The sequence below is a fragment of the Electrona antarctica genome, assembly GCF_951216825.1.
Source record: "Electrona antarctica genome assembly, chromosome: 16".
NCBI lineage: Eukaryota > Metazoa > Chordata > Actinopteri > Myctophiformes > Myctophidae > Electrona > Electrona antarctica.
In genome coordinates this window covers 20,339,458-20,365,345 of record NC_136797.1, presented here as the reverse complement: position 1 = coordinate 20,365,345, position 25,888 = coordinate 20,339,458, and the positions used below count along the sequence as shown (strand labels likewise).

The 25,888-nt window shown below is 44.4% G+C and overlaps 5 protein-coding genes and 1 pseudogene across 6 annotated transcripts; all 6 read left to right on the top strand.

The window, feature by feature from the left end:
- Positions 1-2,594: 2,594 nt before the first annotated feature.
- LOC306939339 (apelin receptor B-like) lies at positions 2,595-3,891 on the top strand (annotated as a pseudogene). The gene is made up of 2 exons: positions 2,595-3,010; positions 3,231-3,891. The product of its transcript is annotated as an apelin receptor B-like (transcript).
- A 1,800-nt stretch (positions 3,892-5,691) lies between these two features.
- On the top strand, positions 5,692-6,898 carry LOC306939301 (apelin receptor B-like; the record flags this gene model as incomplete). Its single annotated transcript, XM_079523890.1, has 2 exons — positions 5,692-6,050; positions 6,271-6,898. The coding sequence occupies 2 exons, from the start codon at positions 5,692-5,694 to the stop codon at positions 6,896-6,898; spliced, it is 987 nt and encodes a 328-aa protein (XP_079380016.1).
- Positions 6,899-8,732: 1,834 nt separating this feature from the next.
- LOC306939163 (apelin receptor B-like) lies at positions 8,733-9,939 on the top strand (the record flags this gene model as incomplete). The annotated part of the gene is made up of 2 exons (XM_079523678.1): positions 8,733-9,091; positions 9,312-9,939. 2 exons carry the CDS (start codon positions 8,733-8,735, stop codon positions 9,937-9,939), a joined length of 987 nt encoding a protein of 328 aa, XP_079379804.1.
- Positions 9,940-11,772: 1,833 nt separating this feature from the next.
- On the top strand, positions 11,773-12,979 carry LOC306940170 (apelin receptor B-like; the record flags this gene model as incomplete). The annotated part of the gene is made up of 2 exons (XM_079525185.1): positions 11,773-12,131; positions 12,352-12,979. The coding sequence occupies 2 exons, from the start codon at positions 11,773-11,775 to the stop codon at positions 12,977-12,979; spliced, it is 987 nt and encodes a 328-aa protein (XP_079381311.1).
- Positions 12,980-14,743: 1,764 nt separating this feature from the next.
- LOC306939337 (apelin receptor B-like) lies at positions 14,744-16,139 on the top strand (the record flags this gene model as incomplete). The annotated part of the gene is made up of 2 exons (XM_079523924.1): positions 14,744-15,171; positions 15,512-16,139. The coding sequence occupies 2 exons, from the start codon at positions 14,744-14,746 to the stop codon at positions 16,137-16,139; spliced, it is 1,056 nt and encodes a 351-aa protein (XP_079380050.1).
- A 7,780-nt stretch (positions 16,140-23,919) lies between these two features.
- Positions 23,920-25,126, top strand: LOC306939638 (apelin receptor B-like; the record flags this gene model as incomplete). The annotated part of the gene is made up of 2 exons (XM_079524275.1): positions 23,920-24,278; positions 24,499-25,126. 2 exons carry the CDS (start codon positions 23,920-23,922, stop codon positions 25,124-25,126), a joined length of 987 nt encoding a protein of 328 aa, XP_079380401.1.
- Between the last annotated feature and the right edge of the window lie 762 nt (positions 25,127-25,888).

The following is a 25,888-nucleotide window of genomic DNA, read 5'->3' as shown; positions in this document are numbered from 1 at the left end:
GAGATGGCTCTCAGGTGGGCCTTGAAAGAGACCTTTTGCTTTATGAAAAGGTATCCACAATTGGCTTATCTGGTGGATGGAACAGCCAGGCAAATAAGAACTTTATTGGCATCTTTGCTATCCAACAAGCCTGTCACTCCAGCTTGCCCTGCATCCCAACCTGCTCACCAGCCTGCTCACCAGCCTGCTTCCCAACCTGCTCCTCAGCCTGCTTCCCTACCTGCTCACCAGCCTGCAATCAGGCTGGGGATTGTAGGCCTCCAGCCTGTCTGTCCAGAACCTGCCCCTGTTGACCCTGTGTTCCCTGAGCCAGCCCCGGGTGGGGCAGCTAAAATTAATTTGAACCCTTTCCAGAAACTACTGTAGGCTACTGTTTACATGTTTGTAAGACATATAGTGAGGCTGAACATTCCGATTGTTAAGCTAAAACTTTAAATACAAATCTGTGTATGATCTATAGTCAAGTTAAATGTATGTGTAGCATTACGTGGAAGCGGGGATTGAACCCGGGGCTCCCACTCGCCAGATCAATATGCTACCTACCGTGCCAAATTGCCAATAGGGCTGAGCCCAAACGGCAGGGCTGTTGCGGGCTGGGAGCTACAATCACCCCTCCCCAGTCTTTGAAGCACGTCCTCGCGCTTCTCACTCGGGGGCTTAATGTAGCGAAATGTAGCAACTTTTGGCTAGTTTGGCTAACGGTCAATGTAATCTACCTAAAACCGTCCGAAATCCTCGCGTGCACACTCTCGCACGCACACGTGCGGTCTTTATGTGCATAGCTGCGTAATATGCGATTGAGTTCAAATTGTCAACCTGCTATATCTGCTGAGAAGTTCACCATGGCTCAAGCCATTGCATTTAGTTGTCTGCAGCCTGCATGTACAGTACAGTGGCAGCCATGAAACAACAACTATTGAAATGTAAATGTCGCAGTCCATTCAATGAGGTGTGAGAAGGAGCCATTATGGACAGAACACTTCATTGTTAAACAGCTCATGGGTAGAACAACCAACAACATGTCCACACATGCTCCATATGCTGTTAATTATTAATGATCATTTTACATTCTTACATGTCCACACAACATGCTCCATATGTTGTTTAAATGTGCAATGATCATTTTACCATGGAAACTCCATTTAATCTGATGATTAGTATTTTTTTGTTACATCTTGATTGATATCTATCTGAGTCTAGTCTAATTTTACAAGTGGCCATGCACCCGGCCCACTATACCCACGATGACCCCAGCAGGCTGACATATGCTTATGACATTGACAGGCGGTAGTGGAGGTCAACAGGCTCCCCTACCCCTAACCCAGAGGTCCTACAAGCTTGTAGATCTGCTATTTTTGAAAAATTGTGAAAGTGTGGCGCGAATCGTTGAATATATATTCATTCAGAGCGGTTTCAGAAGGTTTTTAACTCAAATCTTTGCTTCTGGGGGGGTCCCTGGAACAACACATTTTCAGATGGGGGTCCACAGCCAAATACAGATAATTCTGGGGGTCCTTGACATGAAAAAGGTTGAGCACTGCTGACATAGAACAAAACAAGTTTCAGAAAACTGTTAGGACTGTTAGAACTGTTAACACTTTTTTTTTTGAATCGTCCTCAGGTCTAAATGGGTTGAAGAGTTAAACTAAAATTAAAGGACAACTTTAGTTTTTTTCAACCAAGGTTCATGTTTTAAGTTGTTATTAGAGAAAGTAAAAGATGAGTGTTAATTATTCTTCATTTGCTGCTTTCTTTCGTTTTAGGGATTTTAGCGGTTTTTGACAGGGGGGCGGGGGCATTCGAGCATGGGGCTAAATATGTATTTTTTTACAACATTTTATAGCGATTTATTTTTTTATTATTTACTCTAAAAGTTGTCCTTTAAGGTGCTGGGTTAGAAAGTGACATCAGAAAAATAATACTTTTTCTTCTTTCTTTATGGGAGCAGATCAGTGTGCGGGTTAAGATTCTTTAAGCCGAGCAGTCCGGGCAGCTAGGCTGGTAATCCCGACGACATTTGCTGCATGTCTTCTCCCCATCTCTCTCCCCGTTCCCTGTCATCCTACTGTACATCTATAAATAAAGGCATTTTTTTTTTCAATAACAGTTGTGCTGGTCAAGTTTGTTAAAACGTTTGTTAAAATGTTTTGTCATTATTGTTATTATTCTCAAGTACCCCGTGTACCCCTGGGGTTACCCCCAATTGAGGAACAATGGGTCCTAGGAGGGAGGGGGATTGTGCATGTCCGAGGATGGGACTAGGGCATGTCCTAGGAGGGAGGGGGCTTGGGCATGTCCGAGGATGGGACTAGGGCATGTCCTAGGAGGGAGCTGGGGGCTGCTTGGGCATGTCCTAGGAGGTGGGGCTAGGAGGGGATGCAGTTCATCAAGGGTATATAAGGGTCAGACCACTCAGATGTGAAACACACTTCAGAGTGCTGACAACTTGTCCTGGGATCACGTCCATCAGAAGTACAGTAGCTTCACACTGTGGACGTTGTTTTGAAGTTTCGTTAATTTGAACCTGCACAGACTAAATACACATTTCAAATACGAGAACGGGATCATCAGAGAGGAACAAAATGGAGATGTAGATGCAGAATGAAAGTGCTTATGAGTACTATGACTACGAGGACAACCAGACGTCCAGCATGCTGTGTGACTACTCAGAGTGGGGACCTTCATACTCTGTCATCCCGTTGCTCTACATGCTCATCTTCATCCTGGGCCTGTCTGGAAACGGACTGGTCATCTTCACCGTGTGGAGAGCACAGGGCAAGCGGCGCACTGCCGACGTCTACATCGGCAACCTGGCTGTAGCCGACCTGACCTTTCTGCTCACTCTGCCTCTGTGGGCAGTGTACACGGCCATGGGCTACCACTGGCCCTTTGGAGTGGCCCTGTGCAAGATCAGCAGCTACATGGTCCATCTGAACATGTACGCCAGCGTTTACTAACTTACCTGTATGAGCTACGACCGCTACCTGGCCATCGTACGCTCCTCCTCAAGGTGATTAGAGTTTTGACTATCATTTTGATTTGGTTTTGACCTGTTTATTTTCAATTTCAATATAGATTTGATTAGTTTCAATATAGTTTTGATTAGTTTTAACCGTGGGTTTTCTAGTTATTTTATGAATGAAATAAAGCAGAAAGATTTCAGTTATTTTCATTTAGCTATTTTGTTTAGGTAACTACAGTATAACAACCATTGTGTCCTCTATGTCCAGCTCACAGCTTCGTACCCGGCGTCACATGAGGGCGTCCCTGACAGTGATGTGGCTCCTGTCTGCTCTACTGGCTGCCCCCACTCTAATCTTCCGCACCACCAAACATGAGGAGACAAGCAACCGTACTTCCTGTGTCATGGACTTCAGCCTGGTGGTGACAGATAAGAACAAAGAGAGCCTGCTGGTGGCCGGCCTCAGCCTCTGCTCCTCAGTCTTGGGGTTTCTTCTACCTTTCTTGGCCATGATGGTGTGCTACAGGTTCATCGGATGCACCGTCTCCCGCCACTTTGACGGCCTGCGCAAGGAAGAGCAGCGCAAGCGGAGACTGTTGAGGACCATCACCACACTGGTGATGGTGTTTGCTGCCTGTTGGACTCCCTTCCATGTGCTGAAGAGTGCTGACGCTCTCTCCTACCTGAACCTGGCTACAGACTCATGTGCCTTCCTACGTTTCCTCCTCCTGGCTCACCCCTACGCCACCTGTCTGGCCTACGTCAACAGCTGCCTCAACCCCTTCCTGTATGCCTTCTTTGATACACGCTTTCGCTCCCAGTGCCTGGGCCTGTTCAACCTGAAGAAGGCTTTGCATGCCAGCCCTGCAATCTTACTGTCCTGCCAAAAGATCTAGGTTCAGTGCCTGGCCACAAAGTGTATCAGCTGAGCATGATGGCAATGTCTTTGGTCAGTTATCGGGACTATAAACGGATCCAAAGTGGCATGTCACACAGCATGTGACTGAAAGGGGTAAATTGAGGATTGTGGTGTATTGGTTCAGCCATTCTCCTCACAGGCTTCCGGTGGAAGGAATTCATGTTCGAGGCAAACTTCTTAAAACTCCTTAAAACAAGGGAACAATCTGCAGTATGCCTATGGTGCAGACAGTTTTGGACACAGCAGGAATGTGTGTCAAATGGACCAAAATGTTACTGTTGCTTCTTGCAGAGTTTATGCAAAGTGTAGATGAGCTTGGACCTCTCGTGTCTTTTCTAGATCTGGTGAAGAACTGTATTAGGCATGCTTGTGCTGCATGCACTTGTTTTCATGTGTAAGCACTTGATTGTTTTAATTCCAATCTTATGGGATGTATATACACCAGACAATTATTTTGTTGGTGTTTGTGTTAATTGTTTTGCCAGTCAGCAAAGCAGTGACAGAGATTGATCATTGTTGTAATGAGCGAACTTGGTTTGTAAATATGTGAATAGGCTACACATTGTGAATATACATTAAATTATGGAATTCAAATTTATGATTTGTAATAAAAAAGGTGGATTAACAAACAATGAATCTCGTCCGTCTGTTAATTGCTTGCTTGTTAAAGGCTGTAAGTGATGCTATTATATTAATAGCTCTAAATTCACATGATTCGCATTTCAAAGTATTAAACATTTCCTGGGATTATTCTCATCAGAATTATATATATTTTTCCTTTCTTGACATTGGTCAGTAGTGGATGTGGACAATAGTAGGTCCTCAACAATTATATGAACATAGGTTGAGAATGGGTGAGGTCATACATATTATACCACAAAAAAGTACTAGATAGTACAAGCTATTGCTATAGAGCGTCGTAGTCCCGCCCCCTTTCATGACGACGCCAGGCCCAGGAAATAATTCCCAGTGCATTTTTCCCATTTTTTTACAACATTTTATAGCGATTTATTTTTTTATTATTTACTCTAAAAGTTGTCCTTTAAGGTGCTGGGTTAGAAAGTGACATCAGAAAAATAATACTTTTTCTTCTTTCTTTATGGGAGCAGATCAGTGTGCGGGTTAAGATTCTTTAAGCCGAGCAGTCCGGGCAGCTAGGCTGGTAATCCCGACGACATTTGCTGCATGTCTTCTCCCCATCTCTCTCCCCGTTCCCTGTCATCCTACTGTACATCTATAAATAAAGGCATTTTTTTTCAATAACAGTTGTGCTGGTCAAGTTTGTTAAAACGTTTGTTAAAATGTTTTGTCATTATTGTTATTATTCTCAAGTACCCCGTGTACCCCTGGGGTTACCCCCAATTGAGGAACAATGGGTCCTAGGAGGGAGGGGGATTGGGCATGTCCGAGGATGGGACTAGGGCATGTCCTAGGAGGGAGGGGGCTTGGGCATGTCCGAGGATGGGACTAGGGCATGTCCTAGGAGGGAGCTGGGGGCTGCTTGGGCATGTCCTAGGAGGTGGGGCTAGGAGGGGATGCAGTTCATCAAGGGTATATAAGGGTCAGACCACTCAGATGTGAAACACACTTCAGAGTGCTGACAACTTGTCCTGGGATCACGTCCATCAGAAGTACAGTAGCTTCACACTGTGGACGTTGTTTTGAAGTTTCGTTAATTTGAACCTGCACAGACTAAATACACATTTCAAATACGAGAACGGGATCATCAGAGAGGAACAAAATGGAGATGGAGATGCAGAATGAAAGTGCTTATGAGTACTATGACTACGAGGACAACCAGACGTCCAGCATGCTGTGTGACTACTCAGAGTGGGGACCTTCATACTCTGTCATCCCGTTGCTCTACATGCTCATCTTCATCCTGGGCCTGTCTGGAAACGGACTGGTCATCTTCACCGTGTGGAGAGCACAGGGCAAGCGGCGCACTGCCGACGTCTACATCGGCAACCTGGCTGTAGCCGACCTGACCTTTGTGCTCACTCTGCCTCTGTGGGCAGTGTACACGGCCATGGGCTACCACTGGCCCTTTGGAGTGGCCCTGTGCAAGATCAGCAGCTACATGGTCCATCTGAACATGTACGCCAGCGTTTACTGCCTTACCTGTATGAGCTACGACCGCTACCTGGCCATCGTACGCTCCTCCTCAAGGTGATTAGAGTTTTGACTATCATTTTGATTTGGTTTTGACCTGTTTATTTTCAATTTCAATATAGATTTGATTAGTTTCAATATAGTTTTGATTAGTTTTAACTGTGGGTTTTCTAGTTATTTTATGAATGAAATAAAGCAGAAAGATTTCAGTTATTTTCATTTAGCTATTTTGTTTAGGTAACTACAGTATAACAACCATTGTGTCCTCTATGTCCAGCTCACAGCTTCGTACCCGGGGTCACATGAGGGCGTCCCTGACAGTGATGTGGCTCCTGTCTGCTCTACTGGCTGCCCCCACTCTAATCTTCCGCACCACCAAACATGAGGAGACAAGCAACCGTACTTCCTGTGTCATGGACTTCAGCCTGGTGGTGACAGATAAGAACAAAGAGAGCCTGCTGGTGGCCGGCCTCAGCCTCTGCTCCTCAGTCTTGGGGTTTCTTCTACCTTTCTTGGCCATGATGGTGTGCTACAGGTTCATCGGATGCACCGTCTCCCGCCACTTTGACGGCCTGCGCAAGGAAGAGCAGCGCAAGCGGAGACTGTTGAGGACCATCACCACACTGGTGATGGTGTTTGCTGCCTGTTGGACACCCTTCCATGTGCTGAAGAGTGCTGACGCTCTCTCCTACCTGAACCTGGCTACAGACTCATGTGCCTTCCTACGTTTCCTCCTCCTGGCTCACCCCTACGCCACCTGTCTGGCCTACGTCAACAGCTGCCTCAACCCCTTCCTGTATGCCTTCTTTGATACACGCTTTCGCTCCCAGTGCCTGGGCCTGTTCAACCTGAAGAAGGCTTTGCATGCCAGCCCTGCAATCTTACTGTCCTGCCAAAAGATCTAGGTTCAGTGCCTGGCCACAAAGTGTATCAGCTGAGCATGATGGCAATGTCTTTGGTCAGTTATCGGGACTATAAACGGATCCAAAGTGGCATGTCACACAGCATGTGACTGAAAGGGGTAAATTGAGGATTGTGGTGTATTGGTTCAGCCATTCTCCTCACAGGCTTCCGGTGGAAGGAATTCATGTTCGAGGCAAACTTCTTAAAACTCCTTAAAACAAGGGAACAATCTGCAGTATGCCTATGGTGCAGACAGTTTTGGACACAGCAGGAATGTGTGTCAAATGGACCAAAATGTTACTGTTGCTTCTTGCAGAGTTTATGCAAAGTGTAGATGAGCTTGGACCTCTCGTGTCTTTTCTAGATCTGGTGAAGAACTGTATTAGGCATGCTTGTGCTGCATGCACTTGTTTTCATGTGTAAGCACTTGATTGTTTTAATTCCAATCTTATGGGATGTATATACACCAGACAATTATTTTGTTGGTGTTTGTGTTAATTGTTTTGCCAGTCAGCAAAGCAGTGACAGAGATTGATCATTGTTGTAATGAGCGAACTTGGTTTGTAAATATGTGAATAGGCTACACATTGTGAATATACATTAAATTATGGAATTCAAATTTATGATTTGTAATAAAAAAGGTGGATTAACAAACAATGAATCTCGTCCGTCTGTTAATTGCTTGCTTGTTAAAGGCTGTAAGTGATGCTATTATATTAATAGCTCTAAATTCACATGATTCTCATTTCAAAGTATTAAACATTTCCTGGGATTATTCTCATCAGAATTATATATTTTTTTCCTTTCTTGACATTGATCAGTAGTGGATGTGGACAATAGTAGGTCCTCAACAATTATATGAACATAGGTTGAGAATGGGTGAGGTCATACATATTTTACCACAAAAAAGTACTAGATAGTACAAGCTATTGCTATAGAGCGTCGTAGTCCCGCCCCCTTTCATGACGACGCCAGGCCCAGGAAATAATTCCCAGTGCATTTTTCCCATTTTTTTACAACATTTTATAGCGATTTTTTTTTTTTATTATTTACTCTAAAAGTTGTCCTTTAAGGTGCTGGGTTAGAAAGTGACATCAGAAAAATAATACTTTTTCTTCTTTCTTTATGGGAGCAGATCAGTGTGCGGGTTAAGATTCTTTAAGCCGAGCAGTCCGGGCAGCTAGGCTGGTAATCCCGACGACATTTGCTGCATGTCTTCTCCCCATCTCTCTCCCCGTTCCCTGTCATCCTACTGTACATCTATAAATAAAGGCATTTTTTTTCAATAACAGTTGTGCTGGTCAAGTTTGTTAAAACGTTTGTTAAAATGTTTTGTCATTATTGTTATTATTCTCAAGTACCCCGTGTACCCCTGGGGTTACCCCCAATTGAGGAACAATGGGTCCTAGGAGGGAGGGGGATTGGGCATGTCCGAGGATGGGACTAGGGCATGTCCTAGGAGGGAGGGGGCTTGGGCATGTCCGAGGATGGGACTAGGGCATGTCCTAGGAGGGAGCTGGGGGCTGCTTGGGCATGTCCTAGGAGGTGGGGCTAGGAGGGGATGCAGTTCATCAAGGGTATATAAGGGTCAGACCACTCAGATGTGAAACACACTTCAGAGTGCTGACAACTTGTCCTGGGATCACGTCCATCAGAAGTACAGTAGCTTCACACTGTGGACGTTGTTTTGAAGTTTCGTTAATTTGAACCTGCACAGACTAAATACACATTTCAAATACGAGAACGGGATCATCAGAGAGGAACAAAATGGAGATGGAGATGCAGAATGAAAGTGCTTATGAGTACTATGACTACGAGGACAACCAGACGTCCAGCATGCTGTGTGACTACTCAGAGTGGGGACCTTCATACTCTGTCATCCCGTTGCTCTACATGCTCATCTTCATCCTGGGCCTGTCTGGAAACGGACTGGTCATCTTCACCGTGTGGAGAGCACAGGGCAAGCGGCGCACTGCCGACGTCTACATCGGCAACCTGGCTGTAGCCGACCTGACCTTTGTGCTCACTCTGCCTCTGTGGGCAGTGTACACGGCCATGGGCTACCACTGGCCCTTTGGAGTGGCCCTGTGCAAGATCAGCAGCTACATGGTCCATCTGAACATGTACGCCAGCGTTTACTGCCTTACCTGTATGAGCTACGACCGCTACCTGGCCATCGTACGCTCCTCCTCAAGGTGATTAGAGTTTTGACTATCATTTTGATTTGGTTTTGACCTGTTTATTTTCAATTTCAATATAGATTTGATTAGTTTCAATATAGTTTTGATTAGTTTTAACCGTGGGTTTTCTAGTTATTTTATGAATGAAATAAAGCAGAAAGATTTCAGTTATTTTCATTTAGCTATTTTGTTTAGGTAACTACAGTATAACAACCATTGTGTCCTCTATGTCCAGCTCACAGCTTCGTACCCGGCGTCACATGAGGGCGTCCCTGACAGTGATGTGGCTCCTGTCTGCTCTACTGGCTGCCCCCACTCTAATCTTCCGCACCACCAAACATGAGGAGACAAGCAACCGTACTTCCTGTGTCATGGACTTCAGCCTGGTGGTGACAGATAAGAACAAAGAGAGCCTGCTGGTGGCCGGCCTCAGCCTCTGCTCCTCAGTCTTGGGGTTTCTTCTACCTTTCTTGGCCATGATGGTGTGCTACAGGTTCATCGGATGCACCGTCTCCCGCCACTTTGACGGCCTGCGCAAGGAAGAGCAGCGCAAGCGGAGACTGTTGAGGACCATCACCACACTGGTGATGGTGTTTGCTGCCTGTTGGACTCCCTTCCATGTGCTGAAGAGTGCTGACGCTCTCTCCTACCTGAACCTGGCTACAGACTCATGTGCCTTCCTACGTTTCCTCCTCCTGGCTCACCCCTACGCCACCTGTCTGGCCTACGTCAACAGCTGCCTCAACCCCTTCCTGTATGCCTTCTTTGATACACGCTTTCGCTCCCAGTGCCTGGGCCTGTTCAACCTGAAGAAGGCTTTGCATGCCAGCCCTGCAATCTTACTGTCCTGCCAAAAGATCTAGGTTCAGTGCCTGGCCACAAAGTGTATCAGCTGAGCATGATGGCAATGTCTTTGGTCAGTTATCGGGACTATAAACGGATCCAAAGTGGCATGTCACACAGCATGTGACTGAAAGGGGTAAATTGAGGAGTGTGGTGTATTGGTTCAGCCATTCTCCTCACAGGCTTCCGGTGGAAGGAATTCATGTTCGAGGCAAACTTCTTAAAACTCCTTAAAACAAGGGAACAATCTGCAGTATGCCTATGGTGCAGACAGTTTTGGACACAGCAGGAATGTGTGTCAAATGGACCAAAATGTTACTGTTGCTTCTTGCAGAGTTTATGCAAAGTGTAGATGAGCTTGGACCTCTCGTGTCTTTTCTAGATCTGGTGAAGAACTGTATTAGGCATGCTTGTGCTGCATGCACTTGTTTTCATGTGTAAGCACTTGATTGTTTTAATTCCAATCTTATGGGATGTATATACACCAGACAATTATTTTGTTGGTGTTTGTGTTAATTGTTTTGCCAGTCAGCAAAGCAGTGACAGAGATTGATCATTGTTGTAATGAGCGAACTTGGTTTGTAAATATGTGAATAGGCTACACATTGTGAATATACATTAAATTATGGAATTCAAATTTATGATTTGTAATAAAAAAGGTGGATTAACAAACAATGAATCTCGTCCGTCTGTTAATTGCTTGCTTGTTAAAGGCTGTAAGTGATGCTATTATATTAATAGCTCTAAATTCACATGATTCGCATTTCAAAGTATTAAACATTTCCTGGGATTATTCTCATCAGAATTATATATATTTTTCCTTTCTTGACATTGGTCAGTAGTGGATGTGGACAATAGTAGGTCCTCAACAATTATATGAACATAGGTTGAGAATGGGTGAGGTCATACATATTTTACCACAAAAAAGTACTAGATAGTACAAGCTATTGCTATAGAGCGTCGTAGTCCCGCCCCCTTTCATGACGACGCCAGGCCCAGGAAATAATTCCCAGTGCATTTTTCCCATTTTTTTACAACATTTTATAGCGATTTATTTTTTTATTATTTACTCTAAAAGTTGTCCTTTAAGGTGCTGGGTTAGAAAGTGACATCAGAAAAATAATACTTTTTCTTCTTTCTTTATGGGAGCAGATCAGTGTGCGGGTTAAGATTCTTTAAGCCGAGCAGTCCGGGCAGCTAGGCTGGTAATCCCGACGACATTTGCTGCATGTCTTCTCCCCATCTCTCTCCCCGTTCCCTGTCATCCTACTGTACATCTATAAATAAAGGCATTTTTTTTCAATAACAGTTGTGCTGGTCAAGTTTGTTAAAACGTTTGTTAAAATGTTTTGTCATTATTGTTATTATTCTCAAGTACCCCGTGTACCCCTGGGGTTACCCCCAATTGAGGAACAATGGGTCCTAGGAGGGAGGGGGATTGGGCATGTCCGAGGATGGGACTAGGGCATGTCCTAGGAGGGAGGGGGCTTGGGCATGTCCGAGGATGGGACTAGGGCATGTCCTAGGAGGGAGCTGGGGGCTGCTTGGGCATGTCCTAGGAGGTGGGGCTAGGAGGGGATGCAGTTCATCAGGGGTATATAAGGGTCAGACCACTCAGATGTGAAACACACTTCAGAGTGCTGACAACTTGTCCTGGGATCACGTCCATCAGAAGTACAGTAGCTTCACACTGTGGACGTTGTTTTGAAGTTTCGTTAATTTGAACCTGCACAGACTAAATACACATTTCAAATACGAGAACGGGATCATCAGAGAGGAACAAAATGGAGATGGAGATGCAGAATGAAAGTGCTTATGAGTACTATGACTACGAGGACAACCAGACGTCCAGCATGCTGTGTGACTACTCAGAGTGGGGACCTTCATACTCTGTCATCCCGTTGCTCTACATGCTCATCTTCATCCTGGGCCTGTCCGGAAACGGACTGGTCATCATCACCGTGTGGAGAGCACAGGGCAAGCGGCGCACTGCCGACGTCTACATCGGCAACCTGGCTGTAGCCGACCTGACCTTTGTGCTCACTCTGCCTCTGTGGGCAGTGTACACGGCCATGGGCTACCACTGGCCCTTTGGAGTGGCCCTGTGCAAGATCAGCAGCTACATGGTCCATCTGAACATGTACGCCAGCGTTTACTGCCTTACCTGTATGAGCTACGACCGCTACCTGGCCATCGTACGCTCCTCCTCAAGGTGATTAGAGTTTTGACTATCATTTTGATTTGGTTTTGACCTGTTTATTTTCAATTTCAATATAGATTTGATTAGTTTCAATATAGTTTTGATTAGTTTTAACCGTGGGTTTTCTAGTTATTTTATGAATGAAATAAAGCAGAAAGATTTCAGTTATTTTCATTTAGCTATTTTGTTTAGGTAACTACAGTATAACAACCATTGTGTCCTCTATGTCCAGCTCACAGCTTCGTACCCGGGGTCACATGAGGGCGTCCCTGACAGTGATGTGGCTCCTGTCTGCTCTACTGGCTGCCCCCACTCTAATCTTCCGCACCACCAAACATGAGGAGACAAGCAATCGTACTTCCTGTGTCATGGACTTCAGCCTGGTGGTGACAGATAAGAACAAAGAGAGCCTGCTGGTGGCCGGCCTCAGCCTCTGCTCCTCAGTCTTGGGGTTTCTTCTACCTTTCTTGGCCATGATGGTGTGCTACAGGTTCATCGGATGCACCGTCTCCCGCCACTTTGACGGCCTGCGCAAGGAAGAGCAGCGCAAGCGGAGACTGTTGAGGACCATCACCACACTGGTGATGGTGTTTGCTGCCTGTTGGACTCCCTTCCATGTGCTGAAGAGTGCTGACGCTCTCTCCTACCTGAACCTGGCTACAGACTCATGTGCCTTCCTACGTTTCCTCCTCCTGGCTCACCCCTACGCCACCTGTCTGGCCTACGTCAACAGCTGCCTCAACCCCTTCCTGTATGCCTTCTTTGATACACGCTTTCGCTCCCAGTGCCTGGGCCTGTTCAACCTGAAGAAGGCTTTGCATGCCAGCCCTGCAATCTTACTGTCCTGCCAAAAGATCTAGGTTCAGTGCCTGGCCACAAAGTGTATCAGCTGAGCATGATGGCAATGTCTTTGGTCAGTTATCGGGACTATAAACGGATCCAAAGTGGCATGTCACACAGCATGTGACTGAAAGGGGTAAATTGAGGATTGTGGTGTATTGGTTCAGCCATTCTCCTCACAGGCTTCCGGTGGAAGGAATTCATGTTCGAGGCAAACTTCTTAAAACTCCTTAAAACAAGGGAACAATCTGCAGTATGCCTATGGTGCAGACAGTTTTGGACACAGCAGGAATGTGTGTCAAATGGACCAAAATTTTACTGTTGCTTCTTGCAGAGTTTATGCAAAGTGTAGATGAGCTTGGACCTCTCGTGTCTTTTCTAGATCTGGTGAAGAACTGTATTAGGCATGATTGTGCTGCATGCACTTGTTTTCATGTGTAAGCACTTGATTGTTTTAATTCCAATCTTATGGGATGTATATACACCAGACAATTATTTTGTTGGTGTTTGTGTTAATTGTTTTGCCAGTCAGCAAAGCAGTGACAGAGATTGATCATTGTTGTAATGAGCGAACTTGGTTTGTAAATATGTGAATAGGCTACACATTGTGAATATACATTAAATTATGGAATTCAAATTTATGATTTGTAATAAAAAAGGTGGATTAACAAACAATGAATCTCATCCGTCTGTTAATTGCTTGCTTGTTAAAGGCTGTAAGTGATGCTATTATATTAATAGCTCTAAATTCACATGATTCGCATTTCAAAGTATTAAACATTTCCTGGGATTATTCTCATCAGAATTATATATATTTTTCCTTTCTTGACATTGGTCAGTAGTGGATGTGGACAATAATAGGTCCTCAACAATTATATGAACATAGGTTGAGAATGGGTGAGGTCATACATATTTTACCACAAAAAAGTACTAGATAGTACAAGCTATTGCTATAGAGCGTCGTAGTCCCGCCCCCTTTCATGACGACGCCAGGCCCAGGAAATAATTCCCAGTGCATTTTTCCCATTTTTTTACAACATTTTATAGCGATTTATTTTTTTATTATTTACTCTAAAAGTTGTCCTTTAAGGTGCTGGGTTAGAAAGTGACATCAGAAAAATAATACTTTTTCTTCTTTCTTTATGGGAGCAGATCAGTGTGCGGGTTAAGATTCTTTAAGCCGAGCAGTCCAGGCAGCTAGGCTGGTAATCCCGACGACATTTGCTGCATGTCTTCTCCCCATCTCTCTCCCCGTTCCCTGTCATCCTACTGTACATCTATAAATAAAGGCATTTTTTTTCAATAACAGTTGTGCTGGTCAAGTTTGTTAAAACGTTTGTTAAAATGTTTTGTCATTATTGTTATTATTCTCAAGTACCCCGTGTACCCCTGGGGTTACCCCCAATTGAGGAACAATGGGTCCTAGGAGGGAGGGGGATTGGGCATGTCCGAGGATGGGACTAGGGCATGTCCTAGGAGGGAGGGGGCTTGGGCATGTCCGAGGATGGGACTAGGGCATGTCCTAGGAGGGAGCTGGGGGCTGCTTGGGCATGTCCTAGGAGGTGGGGCTAGGAGGGGATGCAGTTCATCAAGGGTATATAAGGGTCAGACCACTCAGATGTGAAACACACTTCAGAGTGCTGACAACTTGTCCTGGGATCACGTCCATCAGAAGTACAGTAGCTTCACACTGTGGACGTTGTTTTGAAGTTTCGTTAATTTGAACCTGCACAGACTAAATACACATTTCAAATACGAGAACGGGATCATCAGAGAGGAACAAAATGGAGATGGAGATGCAGAATGAAAGTGCTTATGAGTACTATGACTACGAGGACAACCAGACGTCCAGCATGCTGTGTGACTACTCAGAGTGGGGACCTTCATACTCTGTCATCCCGTTGCTCTACATGCTCATCTTCATCCTGGGCCTGTCTGGAAACGGACTGGTCATCTTCACCGTGTGGAGAGCACAGGGCAAGCGGCGCACTGCCGACGTCTACATCGGCAACCTGGCTGTAGCCGATCTGACCTTTGTGCTCACTCTGCCTCTGTGGGCAGTGTACACGGCCATGGGCTACCACTGGCCCTTTGGAGTGGCCCTGTGCAAGATCAGCAGCTACATGGTCCATCTGAACATGTACGCCAGCGTTTACTGCCTTACCTGTATGAGCTACGACCGCTACCTGGCCATCGTACGCTCCTCCTCAAGGTGATTAGAGTTTTGACTATCATTTCGATTTGTTTTTGACCTGTTTATTGTCAATTTCAATATAGATTTGATTAGTTTCAATATAGTTTTGATTAGTTTTAACCGTGGGTTGTCTAGTTATTTTATGAATTAAATAAAGCAGAAAGATTAAAACTAAGCAAATTTTCTCTATGATTAGTTATTTTTTTGAAAGTTTTGTAGACAAACAATACAGTTTCAGGTATCTTTTTAATATTATTTCAGTTTTATAAAATGTGGATTAGTTCAAATTCAGTTATTTTCATTTAGCTATTTTTTTAGGTAACTACAGTATAACAACCATTGTGTCCTCTATGTCCAGCTCACAGCTTCGTACCCGGGGTCACATGAGGGCGTCCCTGACAGTGATGTGGCTCCTGTCTGCTCTACTGGCTGCCCCCACTCTAATCTTCCGCACCACCAAACATGAGGAGACAAGCAACCGGACTTCCTGTGTCATGGACTTCAGCCTGGTGGTGACAGATAAGAACAAAGAGAGCCTGCTGGTGGCCAGCCTCAGCCTCTGCTCCTCAGTCTTGGGGTTTCTTCTACCTTTCTTGGCCATGATGGTGTGCTACTGGTTCATCGGATGCACCGTCTCCCGCCATTTCGACGGCCTGCGCAAGGAAGAGCAGCGCAAGCGGAGACTGTTGAGGACCATCACCACACTGGTGATGGTGTTTGCTGCCTGTTGGACTCCCTTCCATGTGCTGAAGAGTGCTGACGCTCTCTCCTACCTGAACCTGGCTCCAGACTCATGTGCCTTCCTACGTTTCCTCCTCCTGGCTCACCCCTACGCCACCTGTCTGGCCTACGTCAACAGCTGCCTCAACCCCTTCCTGTATGCCTTCTTTGATACACGCTTTCGCTCCCAGTGCCTGGGCCTGTTCAACCTGAAGAAGGCTTTGCATGCCAGCCCTGCAATCTTACTGGCCTGCCAAAAAATCTAGGTTCAGTGCCTGACCACAAAGTGTATCAGCTGAGCATGATGGCAATGTCTTTGGTCAGTTATCGGGACTATAAACAGATCCAAAGTGGCATGTCACACAGCATGTGACTGAAAGGGGTAAATTGAGGATTGTGGTGTATTGGTTCAGCCATTCTCCTCACAGGCTTCCGGTGGAAGGAATTCATGTTCGAGGCAAACTTCTTAAAACTCCTTAAAAAAAGGGAACAATCTGCAGTATGCCTGGTGCAGACATTTTTGGACACAGCAGGAATGTGTGTCAAATGGACCAAAATGTGACTGTTGCTTCTTGCAGAGTTTATGCAAAGTGTAGATGAGCTTGGACCTCTCGTGTCTTTTCTAGATCTGGTGAAGAACTGTATTAGGCATGCTTGTGCTGCAGGCACTTGTTTTCATGTGTAAGCACTTGATTGTTTTAATTCCAATCTTATGGGATGTATATACACCAGACAATTATTTTGTTGGTGTTTGTGTTAATTGTTTTGCCAGTCAGCAAAGCAGTGACCGAGATTGATCATTGTTGTAATGAGCGAACTTGGTTTGTAAATATGTGAATAGGCTACACATTGTGAATATAAATTAAATTATGGAATTCAAATTTATGATTTGTAATAAAAAAGGTGGATTAACAAACAATGAATCTCGTCCGTCTGTTAATTGCTTGCTTGTTAAAGGCTGTAAGTGATGCTATTATATTAATAGCTCTAAATTCACATGACCACTCAGATAAGATTCGCATTTCAAAGTATTAAACATTTCCTGGGATTATTCTCATCAGAATTATATATATTTTTAATTTCTTGACATTGGTCAGTAGTGGATGTGGACAATAGTAGGTCCTCAACAATTATATGAACATAGGTTGAGAATGGGTGAGGTCATACATATTTTACCACAAAAAAGTACTAGATAGTACAAGCTATTGCTATAGAGCGTCGTAGTCCCGCCCCCTTTCATGACGACGCCAGGCCCAGGAAATAATTCCCAGTGCATTTTTCCCATAGACATTTCAAAATGTATTTATTTAAAGACCTTTTAAGCGTTGTATAAAGCCAACTCGAGTCGTGACAAATCATGACAAGAAAACACAATATTTTGGACCAAACAAATAATTACAAAGAAGAAAAACAAGAAGAAAAGTGTTGTAACCTGCCGTTTTCTTCTTCTTTCTAATTATTTGTTCGGCCCGAAAAATTGTGTTTGTTGTCATGATTTCTCACAACTCGAGTTGGCTTTGTACGACGCTTAAAAGGTCTTTAAATAAATATTTTTTGAAATGTCTATGAGGAAAATGAACGGGGAATCATTTCCTGGGCCCTGGTAGGGGGCAGGACTGTAACGCTCTATAAAAACGTACAACTAAACAGTGTTTTAGCTTTTTCCACAATGTGTACAAGTAAAGGTTTACAGACACTACAGAGACTGTAAACTAAGGAACTGAATTTACTATCTTGTGGATTAAGTGTGAAATTATATGAGCTCCAAGCTTGTGCGCCAACAATGGTACCACAGACTTCTATGGAAAATCATCTACAGACAAAAGGCTAGTCTAAACGTAGCCAACACGGATTGGAGCTGATGGCTGGTTCACTGTTTCTCCACTGACATCCACGTCTCTTTCCACGTACTTTGTTACACTTAACTCAACTACAACAATCAATCAGTTTCTCTTCAGTATTTTCTCTTATAAAATGGCATGCAGATGAAATTTAAGCTCTCTCCACATTCACGTTTCACCAGGTTAACTTGATGCTTTTGATTGATTGAAACATTTATTAACAGTTTGCAGAATTACAGTACATTTCAAGTACAACTCTTTACAAAAACTGTCAACTGTGAGTGGACGACACCATCAAGTATTGCACTTGTTTACAAGAGGGTCCACCATTTTCAATTCATCATAACATTTAGAGACGTACAAACTTCTATATAGCCAAAAACAGGAAATCAGAGGAGGTAAAAAGGGGGAAAAAGCATATACAGTGATTTTCAGAAATTACGGGGGCCAGTTTCGAATTGCAGCCATCCGTAGGTGCCCTTTGAGGGCGGTTTTGAAGGAGTCAATGGATTTGCATGTCTTAATGACTGTTGGTAGGGCGTTCCACATTTTGGTGGCATAGGAGCGAAATTAATTTAGTCCCTTGTTTGTGCCGAATCTGGGTTGCACATGGTTTGTTGAACTCCCTCTGGTGTTGTGGGTGTGGACTTTGTTGACATTAAGGAAGTATTTAGACAGGTACATGGGTATCTTGGTGGTGTTGTAGCGGATCTTGTGGACCAGACCCATTGCAAGATGCTGTACTCTGTCATAAAACCTAAGCCATTCCAGCCTGTCAAAATGGGCCGGGGTGAGGTCCCTCTACATTCAAGAGTCACCAGAGTTCTCTCTCAACCACAACAAACTACAAGCTTTGGAATGAGCTGCCTCTGAACATAAGACAAGCACCCACCCTTCAGGTGTTTAAATCACACCTCAAGAGTAATTTTTATACTCTGGCATGTCCAATCACAGCATGAGTTGTTTTTTATGCTGAAATCGACACTGTGTATGTTGTATGTTGCTAAATTAAGTGTAGTTTTTAATTATTTATTGTAAAGCATGTTGGTACAACTTTGTTGTAATTTAATTTAATTAGCATTTTCCCAGCAGCCTGGGCATTTTCCAGCTCCTGCTGCTGGGTTGTGAAAAAATAAGAAAATAAACTAAAAGTCAATGCAGCGGCCCTTCCTCTCCCAGTCCCCATAGCGGGTGGGCTCCGGCCATCTGGGGCCCCCCTTCTCCTTGGAGTCAGGGTTGACGTCAGGACATATTCCGAGAACACCCTTCTTGCCCTTCCCTTCGGGCATGTCAAACCGGCCCTGCGGGGCTTTCTCTTTCTGCAGTGGTAACTTGTCCTTAACCGGTCCACAGGCTGACCGTGAGCATCCTCTGAAAGCAGCTGGTCCCACTACGAATCCCTTGGTTACACAATGTTTGCTTGTAGCAGCACAGAGCCTCAGGAGAGACATGTTCTTTGTACAGGTGTTAATTCAACGTAGCTTATTTACCTATTATCCTCCTCTTTCTTTCTTTGACGCCGCAAACGTAAGGGTCACTGGAAAATAACTGGCTCCATATATGGAGCTTATGGAGTCAACCATGACCATTTATGGAATCTTGGGTCGACCATTTGCCCAAATATGAAGATCATGTGGTCACTCACACTGACCTATTGAGTAGCAATGGTGATGTACCCAAGTTGATGTGACATAAACAGTCACAGTGCAACCTGAAGTAAATGCTATTACGCAGCCCATATTCAACAACCTATCTTCCTGTGTGAACTTCTCTTCCTCCCTGAACACCATGATGGGATTTAACTAATAATCCTTCCCGCCGCTGGCCTTTCAACGATAATGTAATTGATTATGCCACTATAGGCGAGTCAATAGGCTATATGGTTTAACCCCCAAATGGATACAAAAGGGTTTTCAATGGATTCTGGTAGTATTTGGCATGCTAAATAACATACTAATGTTTACCAGAATATACTTCCCAGAAACCAAGATGGCTGCGGGGAGCTTAAAATGGCTATGTCTCAAATGGGAAAAAAATGTTGCAAAGGATTTTCCAAATGATTCTGGTACAAAATATACCTGAAAGTGGAGCAACATTAATTGTTGACATGAGTGGAAAACATCTATTGTCCTGTATTGTCTATGTATATTTGGCAAATAGAAACAGACAGTATGATACTGCATCCATGGACCTTAAAGTTATGTCAAATCAATTTAATTTGCCAAGCCATCCATAGATACCTCTCTTCCTAGTATTCTCTACGACACTGAGCAAAAAAGTACTGGCGAAGCAGACAACCCGCAGCACTCCAGGTTAGAACAAAATCCTTCACGGTGCAAGGCTCGAAGATACAGGATGAAATCAAGAAAATGCCAGCACTCATTATATGTCCTTTTCACATGAATTTATTTACCTCTGACAAGAGTGGACAACGTACGCATTTCGGCCTGGTTGGCCTTCCTCAACGTTGTGACAAGACAACAGGAAGTGTGGTATTTTACAATCAAATGTAATTGAACACAGGTGTCAACTGTTATCATCTTACACAGTATCAAAAAGAAGACTATATGGCAGGGGTCGGCAACCTTTTTGACATGAAGTTTTTCATTTTCTTGATAATCAGTGTGCTGTATCAACATAAAGTTTAATTATGTCACCACATACAAATTTTATATTTCCATCTTGCCCTGATTACTCTGAAACCGGGGAAGGAACAAACTGAATGTGGCTCTTACAGACCAATCTCACTTTTAAATTCTGATGCCAAAATTATAGCTAAGGCTTTGGCTATGAGATTAGATAAAGTTGTACCATCTATAATTAAAAATGACCAAAATGGCTTTGTGATGAATCGACAAGGATTTCACAATGTGAGAAGAGTGCTCAATATAATCAATACATATGAAGGGTCTCCGGATAAGGCTATATTGTCACTGGATGCCCAGCGTGCTTTTGATGAGGTCCAGTGGCCTTATCTGCTGGAGGTGCTTAAGGGTTTTGGAATTGGAGAGTATTTTTGTAGATGGATTGATATCCTTTCTGTTGACTCCTCTGCCTCAGTTTGTGTCACGAACTGTACTGTCAATCTGTCATGATCTATATATATTCTGTGTACTCTTATTGTGTAGTTGTGTTTCCTGTTCTGCCTAGTGGTGTTTGCCTGTCTTGTCTCACCTCCCTGTGATCACTAGTTTTCTCCACCTGTGTCCTGTTAGTCTCCCAGCCAATCCCAGTGTTGATTGTAGTTCTGTTGCACCTGTGTCTAGTCTATTTAAACCTCCCTGTGTTCGGTGTTCCCATGTCAGATTATAAATCAATGTTACTGTGTATGTCCTGCTACACTACTGTGAGTTTTATGATAATAAATATATTGGACTGCATCAGTTTGCCGGCCTGGTTCTGCTTCTGGGTCCTCACCTGACACACCGTGACAGTATAATCTGACCAACATGGACCCAGCAGAACTCCAGCAGATCGATGAGGACTTGCAAGTTATCGACAGCTATGTCAATGCGGTTAAAGAGACGACTTGTGTTCAGCAGCAAGAGATGGCTCTCAGGTGGGCCTTGAAAGAGACCTTTTGCTTTATGAAAAGGTATCCACAATTGGCTTATCTGGTGGATGGAACAGCCAGGCAAATAAGAACTTTATTGGCATCTTTGCTATCCAACAAGCCTGTCACTCCAGCTTGCCCTGCATCCCAACCTGCTCACCAGCCTGCTCACCAGCCTGCTTCCCAACCTGCTCCTCAGCCTGCTTCCCTACCTGCTCACCAGCCTGCAATCAGGCTGGGGATTGTAGGCCTCCAGCCTGTCTGTCCAGAACCTGCCCCTGTTGACCCTGTGTTCCCTGAGCCAGCCCCGGGTGGGGCAGCTAAAATTAATTTGAACCCTTTCCAGAAACTACTGTAGGCTACTGTTTACATGTTTGTAAGACATATAGTGAGGCTGAACATTCCGATTGTTAAGCTAAAACTTTAAATACAAATCTGTGTATGATCTATAGTCAAGTTAAATGTATGTGTAGCATTACGTGGAAGCGGGGATTGAACCCGGGGCTCCCACTCGCCAGATCAATATGCTACCTACCGTGCCAAATTGCCAATAGGGCTGAGCCCAAACGGCAGGGCTGTTGCGGGCTGGGAGCTACAATCACCCCTCCCCAGTCTTTGAAGCACGTCCTCGCGCTTCTCACTCGGGGGCTTAATGTAGCGAAATGTAGCAACTTTTGGCTAGTTTGGCTAACGGTCAATGTAATCTACCTAAAACCGTCCGAAATCCTCGCGTGCACACTCTCGCACGCACACGTGCGGTCTTTATGTGCATAGCTGCGTAATATGCGATTGAGTTCAAATTGTCAACCTGCTATATCTGCTGAGAAGTTCACCATGGCTCAAGCCATTGCATTTAGTTGTCTGCAGCCTGCATGTTTAGCATGTACAGTACAGTGGCAGCCATGAAACAACAACTATTGAAATGTAAATGTCGCAGTCCATTCAATGAGGTGTGAGAAGGAGCCATTATGGACAGAACACTTCATTGTTAAACAGCTCATGGGTAGAACAACCAACAACATGTCCACACATGCTCCATATGCTGTTAATTATTAATGATCATTTTACATTCTTACATGTCCACACAACATGCTCCATATGTTGTTTAAATGTGCAATGATCATTTTACCATGGAAACTCCATTTAATCTGATGATTAGTATTTTTTTGTTACATCTTGATTGATATCTATCTGAGTCTAGTCTAATTTTACAAGTGGCCATGCACCCGGCCCACTATACCCACGATGACCCCAGCAGGCTGACATATGCTTATGACATTGACAGGCGGTAGTGGAGGTCAACAGGCTCCCCTACCCCTAACCCAGAGGTCCTACAAGCTTGTAGATCTGCTATTTTTGAAAAATTGTGAAAGTGTGGCGCGAATCGTTGAATATATATTCATTCAGAGCGGTTTCAGAAGGTTTTTAACTCAAATCTTTGCTTCTGGGGGGGTCCCTGGAACAACACATTTTCAGATGGGGGTCCACAGCCAAATACAGATAATTCTGGGGGTCCTTGACATGAAAAAGGTTGAGCACTGCTGACATAGAACAAAACAAGTTTCAGAAAACTGTTAGGACTGTTAGAACTGTTAACACTTTTTTTTTTGAATCGTCCTCAGGTCTAAATGGGTTGAAGAGTTAAACTAAAATTAAAGGACAACTTTAGTTTTTTTCAACCAAGGTTCATGTTTTAAGTTGTTATTAGAGAAAGTAAAAGATGAGTGTTAATTATTCTTCATTTGCTGCTTTCTTTCGTTTTAGGGATTTTAGCGGTTTTTGACAGGGGGGCGGGGGCATTCGAGCATGGGGCTAAATATGTATTTTTTTACAACATTTTATAGCGATTTATTTTTTTATTATTTACTCTAAAAGTTGTCCTTTAAGGTGCTGGGTTAGAAAGTGACATCAGAAAAATAATACTTTTTCTTCTTTCTTTATGGGAGCAGATCAGTGTGCGGGTTAAGATTCTTTAAGCCGAGCAGTCCGGGCAGCTAGGCTGGTAATCCCGACGACATTTGCTGCATGTCTTCTCCCCATCTCTCTCCCCGTTCCCTGTCATCCTACTGTACATCTATAAATAAAGGCATTTTTTTTTTCAATAACAGTTGTGCTGGTCAAGTTTGTTAAAACGTTTGTTAAAATGTTTTGTCATTATTGTTATTATTCTCAAGTACCCCGTGTACCCCTGGGGTTACCCCCAATTGAGGAACAATGGGTCCTAGGAGGGAGGGGGATTGGGCATGTCCGAGGATGGGACTAGGGCATGTCCTAGGAGGGAGGGGGCTTGGGCATGTCCGAGGATGGGACTAGGGCATGTCCTAGGAGGGAGCTGGGGGCTGCTTGGGCATGTCCTAGGAGGTGGGGCTAGGAGGGGATGCAGTTCATCAAGGGTATATAAGGGTCAGACCACTCAGATGTGAAACACACTTCAGAGTGCTGACAACTTGTCCTGGGATCACGTCCATCAGAAGTACAGTAGCTTCACACTGTGGACGTTGTTTTGAAGTTTCGTTAATTTGAACCTGCACAGACTAAATACACATTTCAAATACGAGAACGGGATCATCAGAGAGGAACAAAATGGAGATGTAGATGCAGAATGAAAGTGCTTATGAGTACTATGACTACGAGGACAACCAGACGTCCAGCATGCTGTGTGACTACTCAGAGTGGGGACCTTCATACTCTGTCATCCCGTTGCTCTACATGCTCATCTTCATCCTGGGCCTGTCTGGAAACGGACTGGTCATCTTCACCGTGTGGAGAGCACAGGGCAAGCGGCGCACTGCCGACGTCTACATCGGCAACCTGGCTGTAGCCGACCTGACCTTTCTGCTCACTCTGCCTCTGTGGGCAGTGTACACGGCCATGGGCTACCACTGGCCCTTTGGAGTGGCCCTGTGCAAGATCAGCAGCTACATGGTCCATCTGAACATGTACGCCAGCGTTTACTGCCTTACCTGTATGAGCTACGACCGCTACCTGGCCATCGTACGCTCCTCCTCAAGGTGATTAGAGTTTTGACTATCATTTTGATTTGGTTTTGACCTGTTTATTTTCAATTTCAATATAGATTTGATTAGTTTCAATATAGTTTTGATTAGTTTTAACCGTGGGTTTTCTAGTTATTTTATGAATGAAATAAAGCAGAAAGATTTCAGTTATTTTCATTTAGCTATTTTGTTTAGGTAACTACAGTATAACAACCATTGTGTCCTCTATGTCCAGCTCACAGCTTCGTACCCGGCGTCACATGAGGGCGTCCCTGACAGTGATGTGGCTCCTGTCTGCTCTACTGGCTGCCCCCACTCTAATCTTCCGCACCACCAAACATGAGGAGACAAGCAACCGTACTTCCTGTGTCATGGACTTCAGCCTGGTGGTGACAGATAAGAACAAAGAGAGCCTGCTGGTGGCCGGCCTCAGCCTCTGCTCCTCAGTCTTGGGGTTTCTTCTACCTTTCTTGGCCATGATGGTGTGCTACAGGTTCATCGGATGCACCGTCTCCCGCCACTTTGACGGCCTGCGCAAGGAAGAGCAGCGCAAGCGGAGACTGTTGAGGACCATCACCACACTGGTGATGGTGTTTGCTGCCTGTTGGACTCCCTTCCATGTGCTGAAGAGTGCTGACGCTCTCTCCTACCTGAACCTGGCTACAGACTCATGTGCCTTCCTACGTTTCCTCCTCCTGGCTCACCCCTACGCCACCTGTCTGGCCTACGTCAACAGCTGCCTCAACCCCTTCCTGTATGCCTTCTTTGATACACGCTTTCGCTCCCAGTGCCTGGGCCTGTTCAACCTGAAGAAGGCTTTGCATGCCAGCCCTGCAATCTTACTGTCCTGCCAAAAGATCTAGGTTCAGTGCCTGGCCACAAAGTGTATCAGCTGAGCATGATGGCAATGTCTTTGGTCAGTTATCGGGACTATAAACGGATCCAAAGTGGCATGTCACACAGCATGTGACTGAAAGGGGTAAATTGAGGATTGTGGTGTATTGGTTCAGCCATTCTCCTCACAGGCTTCCGGTGGAAGGAATTCATGTTCGAGGCAAACTTCTTAAAACTCCTTAAAACAAGGGAACAATCTGCAGTATGCCTATGGTGCAGACAGTTTTGGACACAGCAGGAATGTGTGTCAAATGGACCAAAATGTTACTGTTGCTTCTTGCAGAGTTTATGCAAAGTGTAGATGAGCTTGGACCTCTCGTGTCTTTTCTAGATCTGGTGAAGAACTGTATTAGGCATGCTTGTGCTGCATGCACTTGTTTTCATGTGTAAGCACTTGATTGTTTTAATTCCAATCTTATGGGATGTATATACACCAGACAATTATTTTGTTGGTGTTTGTGTTAATTGTTTTGCCAGTCAGCAAAGCAGTGACAGAGATTGATCATTGTTGTAATGAGCGAACTTGGTTTGTAAATATGTGAATAGGCTACACATTGTGAATATACATTAAATTATGGAATTCAAATTTATGATTTGTAATAAAAAAGGTGGATTAACAAACAATGAATCTCGTCCGTCTGTTAATTGCTTGCTTGTTAAAGGCTGTAAGTGATGCTATTATATTAATAGCTCTAAATTCACATGATTCGCATTTCAAAGTATTAAACATT